General features: G+C 42.0%; 1 protein-coding gene and 1 long non-coding RNA gene across 6 annotated transcripts in view; one reads left to right on the top strand and one right to left on the bottom strand.

Moving 5' to 3' along the window:
• CNKSR2 (connector enhancer of kinase suppressor of Ras 2) overlaps positions 1-8,893 on the bottom strand; it is a 196,942-nt gene that overhangs the window by 4,238 nt on the left and 183,811 nt on the right. For all 5 annotated transcript variants that reach the window (XM_015885338.2, XM_015885357.2, XM_015885347.2 and 2 more), the window contains one exon: positions 1,331-1,527. In XM_015885338.2, the coding sequence (XP_015740824.1) occupies positions 1,331-1,527 (197 nt within the window). The remainder of the gene's footprint in view (positions 1-1,330; positions 1,528-8,893) is intronic.
• The window catches only part of LOC116652439, a 9,373-nt gene continuing 2,005 nt past the window's right edge, over positions 1,526-8,893 (top strand). The window contains exon 1 of the long non-coding RNA XR_004305434.1: positions 1,526-7,644. This is a non-coding gene — a long non-coding RNA (uncharacterized LOC116652439). The remainder of the gene's footprint in view (positions 7,645-8,893) is intronic.

The raw sequence follows: 8,893 nt of genomic DNA, 5'->3' as shown, positions 1-8,893 counted from the left end.
AAAGAAGATACAGAGAAGTATGAAAACAAGCATCTGCTGGGTTAAAGGGATGAGCTGTTTTTAGAAGACCCTGGAGAGAAAACAATTCCATTTGTAGAAAACCACTGGCATAATGTAACTCAGGTATCAGTAAATGCTAGCAAGAAAGGCAATTAAGCATGATGATAAGCTGCTGATATGGAACAGCAGCAAGGCTGTGTAATTCCTGCAAGTATCAAGAAATGTGTTATTTTTTATATTTCAGATTAGCAACTCTAACATACTGTTGGCATGAAGGATTCCACCAAGGTGCAACAGCAGAGATTCTGTGTGAATTTCCTACCTGTTCTGCATATCTGAGGTGGCTATGATTTTGCTTCAGTTTCTCCTGTAAAAATTACATGGAAAGCCTGAGCACCTTGTCTTTTTGCTATCAGTCTACAATCTAGCAAAGACTCACATACCCTGGTTCATTCAGTTGCCTTCAATGAGATGATACAGTGCAAAAAGTTAAACATAGAAAAGACTTTCTTCAGGGCTGGAGTCTCACAGCATGAAAATAATATTGCTTAAATGCTTCTCTAGGTGATGGAAAACCAAAGTAATTAATGCTGGTAAAACTCTCTTTGATAAAAACTGTTAGAAAATCCACTGTACAATTATCTAGTGACTTAAAATGTAGTAATTTAATACAGTTAACAGAGACCCTGGGGAAATCCAGCATATTGTTTGCTGAAATCTCTAACAGTACAGATTTGCTGTAACGAATAAAGAAGCTGACAGGGAGGTCAAATTAGCTTCACTGCACTTACAATAAAGATAAAAATCTTCAAATCCATCATTACCACTATCTATTTATTTAATCAATCCTTCTGATTAAACACAGTGATCCCACTGGTCTATGCAGAAACCGAGCACACAGTTCATTCCCAGACAAACTCAGTAATCAGAAAATAATAAAATGTTTTAAAAGGTACCGCATCATTCCAAAAGTGACCGTGCTTCACTTTAGACTTTGGCAATTCTGGAGTAAATGCATTTTTATAAATGAAAGTTTTCAGGGACAAAACAGGTGGTTAAGTTCTTTTCTGTTAATCTGGTGTCAAATGATGCCGTAGAAGCTGGAGGAAGAGCTGAGATTTTACCTGAGCACAAATTAAAACATTCCCCTCCCTTTGACTCCTCTCCCAAGGCACATTTTCCTCTGCTTCAAGAACAGTGGTTACACATATCTTCCTTGCACATTTCACAGATCACATTCAACCTGAGCTCCAGCCACACACAATTAATCTCTGAATACAATACTGGCAGATCCAACCTTAAGGCAGGATTTTCCTCCCATTTATCTCACCTTTAAAGTGCTTTTCAGAATTCGCAGCTGGTGCAGTTTTTCATTAACTACTGGATCGCTACATCTCTTTATAAAAGATTTCCTGTACTCCAGCTTAGTGGAAATCCGGTGGTCTCCTAAAGGAGAAAGGCTGGCCTGCTCCAGGGCTCTGTACAAGTCTTGCAAGGCATCTGCTGCTATTTCTTCTGTAGTTTCAACTGTAACAAGAAAAAGAGGAGGGGGAAAAAAAAAAAAAAAAAGGAAAAAGAGAAAAGAATAGTGGATCAATAACAGTTATAGGGCAGTCTACCCAAAGCCTTTGCAAAATGTTTCTTTGGTGATGATCAAGACTGATGATGACCAGATCATAAGGAAAACATTTCAAACCTGCTTAGGTTCTTGAAAAAAAGTTCTGCTTCTTCTTCACTGACTATTGCCTTCAAGAGAAAGGCACTTAAGAATGTATAGTCTTGACCTGCACAGAAAGAAGCAACAGTGCAAGGTGCAATAATCTTGCAGTGCCGTTACCATCAAAAATCTCATCTCCAGTATTGCATTTAAATAACACTGGCAAACAAGAAAAGAAAGCACTGGAAGTGTCCTAGTGAAGAAGGTGATCAGGGACCAGATCTTGGCCTGAGATAATGATGTTGGTGGTGCCCTTTAATGATGCTGATGACAGTGCTCTTGGGATCAGATGTAATTTTCCTTCCTATAAAAGTCCTTTTTGGCATGTGCTTTTGATACTTGAGTGTTTTTCAATACTCAACAATGCGGTTCCTTGTGATATTTCTCTCCTATATTAAAACCTGGAGGGTTTAACAGAAGATTACAGATTGGATATCTGAGCATGGTGCCCAGCACTGCAGCAAGCTGCATTATAGGCTTCTTAATGCTTATTCTGACTAGTGCTGAGAGCATTTTAAAGGAAAATATAATTAAAAATATACAAATAAATTTCTTCTTTAGAAACAAACTCAAATAAAAGTTGGGATGAATTGTTACTCTAAGCATTTGAAATACTTAATCTGCAAAGCATCAAAACATTTCAATTTTACATACACCATTTCCTCCCAATGACACTAATGAGTGCGTAGAAACTTGCAAAGTGCCATTGAAGTGTCATGATGAGCAGAGCTATGACTGTGGGAAACCATGGCAGCCCTGAGGGAGCAGCCAGCTCTTATGCTGCCGCCGCTCACCAACATCCCATATATACAACAGCCATCCACTGCTGCAGACACACGTGCCTATCAGCGGTGACTTGAAACAACCTCCCTTTCAAGCCCATAGCACGCAGCACAGCAACTACTCACCTCTCAGACCCAAGCAAGAACTCTAGAAACCAAGATCTCCACATCCCATCACAAAAGGTATTTGCAGTCATATAGATCTTTACAGAGCCAAAACATTTTGTAGCCAGCAATTAATCTCGATATATCCCCCATCTGTTTATTCATTTGCCTTTTTCAGGGTGTGGGGAGGTGTTCTTTTTAAAGATGCATAGACATGAAGAAGATTTAGAGGCCTTTTACTGACAAGGGTGTTGGGTTCCCTCAGTTGATATATATATTGGAGTTTGTTTATCACTGCATGTCCAAGAAGAACTTACAGAAAAACAGAAGTGAAATGCAGCTGTCTGGTTGATTTCTTTCTTATTAACACGTCTATTGTGTTAACAGGTAAAGCATTCAACAGATTGGTTAAAATTCTCCACAGTTTTCATTTTTATGCTTTCTTCAAAACTCCCTGTAGCAATGAGAGAATTGATGTTTGGGATATTTCTGTCAGTTGGCTCTGAACTTTTAAGTCTACCAGTGTGAAGTTGGTAGAGTCAGAAAGGAAGGGATTTTCTAAAAGGAAAATAAAACAAACCCCAAAAAAGAAGACATCTAGATTTGATAAGGGACTGTTTTACGTCTGCTCCTTTCTTTCTCTTATCACTTTATATGAAAAGCAAAGGAGATCTTGTGTTTTGCCCAGCAGCATAGCCATGTTGTATTCTCTGGGGATTTGTGCAGGAAAGCCTGCTGAAGGAGCAAGCCAGTGCTTTGTTTCCACGTAATTTTAATTTGATTTGCTAGGGTTATCTGGAGTCTGGACCAGCAACTGGCCACCGTGTCCAGACTTGTCACTGAAAACCCCAAGCAATCTAAAACATGAAAGGTCCCCACCACAGACAAGAACAAAGTTTGGGTTGAAACCCAAGGTTGCATCTGGGGTGACAAGCACCTTCAATGAACCTAGCATGGCTTCTGTAGATGCAAATGCCAGGCTGCAAGGCCCGGAATGGCCTCCATCCCTGTGCCACCCACCAGCCGGGAGGTCTGCCCTGCCTGGTGCTCCTTGGGGCTCACCTCTTCAGGCCTGCTAAGCAGAGGGGCTGCAGATGGGTGAGGGGACCAGCTCTGAGATCTCATGGGACCACACTGCAGGGCACTACAGGGGAATAATGTGGGCAGGATTAAGCAGCAGACTTGCTTCCCTCTCATAGCACTGACTGGAAGGTCTCCAAAATGCATCCATGCTTCTCCTGTGCCCACTGACGCTGACTTCTCCCTTGTTCTGTCACCACCATGCTGTAGTTACAGGCAGTGTGGAAAAGAAGGAACAGGATTTGCTATGAAGGCAAGAGCAGGGGAGACAGAGAGCAGGTCCCTGCTTTTAAGTGCCTCTGCTGCTGATGCTTGGGAAGCTGAAGCAGGGCAAGAGACTGCCTCAGTCCACCCACGGCTGGGGTGAGGGCAGTGGGCGTCACAATAACACATGCCAAGTGTTTAATTTTTCCAGAGGAACACTGAAAGCAATGATGTTGCTGCTCTCGGTGGCTGGAGTAGGCCCTCAGTAGGCGGGAATGAGATTAGAGACAAATCTCCCCTCCTTCACCCTTCTGCTAAAGGCTTTGATTGATTTCCTGTGGGTGTTGGTGAAACCCTTTGTGCCAGAAAGGAATTGAAATACTTGATTAGACATACAGCTGAGATTTAAAAGTATGCTTTTTCTTTCTTCCTTTCTTTCTTTAAAAAAAAAAAATTATTTTTTCCTTAATTTGGTTTATATTTATGCAAGTGATATGCTATTACAGCAGGGCTTTCCTCATAAGGGGAAATAAGAAAATGCCTCAGAAAATGCCGCTTTTAAGCAGGAAACATGACCTGATGTGATCTGCAGATGACCTCAGAAGAGCAGCCACTGTAGCAGGTGGTTATTCACCCTGGCATGGCTGCTGAGCTACAGGCTGCATCTCTCCAGCCACCTCACTTCTCCGAATATAAAGGAACATGGTTGTTCCACACACTGCTAGAAAGGAGGGTCTCTTTCTGTAACAATCCTTTTGCACCCTTCTTGACCTAAGTCTTGAACAACTCTGTAACCTTGAGGCAGAAAAGAAGTTGCACAAACTCTGCAGCACACAGGATCAAAATTCAGAACCACATCTTCCAACTGCAATAATACACAGGTACTATGTTTTGAAATAACAAAACTTATGCTCTGTCTTCAAAAGAAGGCAAAACCTTTTGCATTAAATTCAGGAGCTGAAAAACATTACATTCAAGTAAATGCATTGATGATGTTTTGTTTTCTTTTTACTGCTTTCCACTTAAAATGCCGTGAATGTTTTTATCTACTTTTACATTTTCTCAGGGGAGGAAACGAGAGGTTGCAACTGAGTTGGTGAAACTCTAGGAGGTCAGGAATGGTTTGGGTTATTGGCATTCAGGAAAGACTGGTGGGATTTTTGGCACTCTGCTCTTGGTTTTTAGAACTACTTTGCCCTGAAACCTATAAGGATATATGTGTAACCACTTCTTTGCTCCATTGGACTGTTCATCTTTCCATTACTTCCCCCTAAAAAAAAACTAGGGACATCTAAATAGGGACATCAGGTACCTGAATGAGAAAGTGATCAGAGAGAAACCATCAATGCTGGTATTTATGTGGACCAAAAGATGATGGTTCTGTGTGAGCTAATGATTCACGAAGATGATCCTGAACTAGTGACGTGTAGAAAGTCCTCGCTGCAACCCATCTGCCTAATGCATCTGGACACAGGTAATCTCTGGGCTTATATTTCTCACAAATATGCTTTAAATGGAGTAATCTTGACATTTTCAGTGGAGGTTCCAGCACTTTCTGTGCTTCGCTTTCCCTGTAAAATCTCAAGCCACTGAAATCTTGTGTGGTGTCTCTCTTTCAGTGAGGTACCATCAGACACAATGATTGTACCTGGGGTTATGGGTGCACACAGCTGCCCAGGCAAGGATCCTACAACACAGTCCATCACAAGCTTTGTCACCTGCTGTGCTGTCAAAGGCAGATTCTTCAAGGGCTGCACCTCTCTTTTGTAGGCCTCTCTGATCTTTGCCTGTGCCTTCCAACTCCATCCAGACTCCACCCATCATCTTCAGGCTCCTCATCCCAACTGAGGGACACAGTTCCTGCTCTAACGTTTTTCTCATTTATTTATTTATTTATTTTGCTATCCTCAGTGATGTTTGCTCCTTTCACAGCTCAGCGACATGCTTTTCTCTGTGCAGCTCCTTGTATGCACGCCCACTCACTGTTCTACTTGCAGTTAGCTCTGCATTTGAACAAAATTACCGCCCTCTGCAAATCCTGAGAAAGCAAAGCTGCTGCAAAGTCTGTGACAGAGAGCAAACAACGTGCAAACAGGCTGAAATCCCCCAGCTCCACTGAAACCCACGCTCCCATTTTCATTCCTTTTGGTGAACTCACTGGCTCTGGCAAGGGAAACAGCTCAGCTTGGCTCCCCCAGGATCTTAAGGAGGTAAGTTTGTTAGAAGACAGGATTAATCATAATATAAACCATATGCTAATTTCCTCCTAAAAATCTCACAGGATTTGCTTCCAGTTTTAATGTTACGCCTTCTCACTTCACCTCTCACACCTGCTTGAAGACTCCTGAGACTTTTTAGTGTTGCCAGTAAGCAATCCAACAAAACTAAGATTATTTCTGGTCTCTGGGACATGGTCCCAGGTCCTGTTACTATCTCACACAGAAGCACAAATTCCTGTTTTTTTTGTGTTTATTTGTTTTTCAAGGAAAGGTAGAAGGGATGTGCCAGCATTTAAGGCAAGAAAGCAAAAGGATAGAAAGAATGTGTGTGAGTGTTAGCTCTATTGGAGGGGAGAGGAGAGAGCCTCCAAAGAAATTTTTTCTTGTTTCTCGGTACTTGTCCAAAATGAATCTTTGCTGCTGTTCAGGTTAATCACTAGATTCCAAACTGCACAAGAGGAATGATGCCTATGATGCAAAGAAACAGGAAGTACAGTCATTTATTAAGCTATTTGGGTTGACGGCAGGCAGACAAAGTGAGGTATTTGCTTTCCTCCTCTCTTCGTCATCAAAGGAAAACAGTGGTGAAACCACTGTCAGATGGAGTTTTACAAGACTTCATGTGGTGTACCACGTTTGCCCTGATCATGAGTGTGGGGAGCATGGTGACAAGGCAGAGCAGCTCCTGCTAGGAGAGCATCAGCAGCCTCATCGCAGTGTTTGAGCACGACACAGAGCAGGTGGCAGGAGGCAGCAGGAGATGCAAGCCAGGTCTGTATGGAGGCCAGCTGCGAGTCATCTGCTCTGAGTCATGAGGAGCAGATTTCCCTACTAGAGCACAGAGAATTCTATGTCTTCTCTAACTCCACATTGTAGCAAAATCAAGACCTGAATGGGCATGTGAGTGAATGTACAGACAGAAGTGCATATACATATAAATCTATGTATGTTAATATATTAATGAGAGCTCTCCACAAGTGAAGAAAAAAGTAAGCAAGCTGAAGAAATACTTAAGAAAAGCTATGGACTTTATGTGTAGCACCTGGCCTTTGTAGCCTTTCTCTCTGTTAGCCTTTCCCCTTGCCTGCCCTTTTCTAATTTATGCAATCCCCCATTAAAATAATGACCCATGTACCTGAAAGCACAAGATTTTCCCCAAAACCTTTGTTCAAGAAGGGGAGAAGCAGTGTTTAAACTCAAGCCTTGATACTTGTGTTTAGTGATGCAGAGGATCAGAAAACTAGTATTAAATTTACATTTTATGCCATCTTTTCCTTGAAAGAGGCAGTACTTTTTCGTTATCAGCTAGCTGTAAATAGCTTCTGTCCTCTCCCATTAGGTAAACCTGCAGGCAAAGAGGTTCCTGGAGAGCATCCTTGCTGAGGGCACCAGCCCAATCCAGCTCTACTCTGCGCTGGTGTTCCCCACTGGAGCAGTGAGTCTGCCTTTCACCTCTGTGAGCACACTGGTTTCCTGAAATAAAGTGAACAGTGAAGGCAAGTGGAAAGACCATCTCCCATGGGACAGATTTTAGAAGGTATTTCAGGCCATTTCCACACAGCCAAGCTTAATCAGTAGCAGTTAGACACCATAGGCACTTTTAAAGGATCTGACACTAGCTTTTGTAAGGCCTGTGAGATACTTGACCAATTACTGCAGCATCAAAGGTCTAGTTCTTTTTTGTGAAACATTTATGGCCCTACTCTTTTTTGGATCCATAGATCCCTGTGAATCTCTCTTCTCCTCTTAGGTCACCTCTCTGGTGAATGAATGAAAGGCTGTCTGCTCCTTGTCATGGCCTTGACCTCATGAGCCACCATTGGCTACAGTAGACTGTGTTCTATGGGCTGAAGCACAATACCTGGGCTGGCCTTTCTGCAAGCCCACACCAGACACTGCTCTTCAGTTCTCCGTGCAAATAGAATTGGTTATTAAAAATGGCTGATGCCAAACTCAGCTTGAAAAAAACTTCAACATTTTAGAAGTACCATGAGCCACCAGGTACCTTCCTGGAGACCTGCAGTGTCATGCTGACGCCAACCTGCCAGCACTTTCAGCATCCACTTAGCAATAAAGGACAGGTGCTAGCAGATGGGTTAATATGTTAGTGGGAAGGGAATACACAGACAGAGGGAATAATTAACTCACTCTGTTCGTGCAGCAGCTTGACAGCTCTTACACATCTCAAATGAGCAATGGGAGAAACTCCTCGTGTGCTCTCTGTTTCATGAGGTTATATTGGTAGACTGTGATTTCAGAGAGGGCATAAGAATGAGGCTGAAATAACTCAGTGTAACAGAGAACTCTGATCGGTGGCAGAACTTTGTGGCAGCAGTGTTATAATTGTATCCTTTGGTATTTGTCAGAGTGCTCTACTCATTAAGTTGCCTACAAAGAAATCATTTTAACCATCATCCACCGACCAGATTTTACTGATTGTGGGAGAATTTTAACACAGTGAAAGAGGGTATCTTGACATTTTCCTTTGTCACAGATTGGTATAAGCACTGTTCAACTTTATCACAACCTACAAATATTGAGGTGAAATAAACAAAGCAATTGTGTTTTGGTAGTATGCTTCCCCTTAGTTAGCTCAGTTCAGAAACAATGAAAAACTTCTTGTATTTACAAGGTAAGCCAGCTGTGAAGCAGAGTGGATAAATTGCAACACTTCTGGGGATGCTGTTACTTTTAAACAGGATGAGGCTGTCTCTGTGGAGGCAATATATGGAAGCAGTTACTCCTTCAGTAAGATTTTCTTTTTTTTTCTTTCTTTTTTTTTTTTT

This window comes from Coturnix japonica, chromosome 1 (assembly GCF_001577835.2).
Source record: "Coturnix japonica isolate 7356 chromosome 1, Coturnix japonica 2.1, whole genome shotgun sequence".
Classification (NCBI taxonomy): Eukaryota; Metazoa; Chordata; class Aves; order Galliformes; family Phasianidae; genus Coturnix; species Coturnix japonica.
The sequence above is the reverse complement of the archived record's forward strand: the minus strand, read 5'-3'. Positions and strand labels throughout refer to the sequence as shown.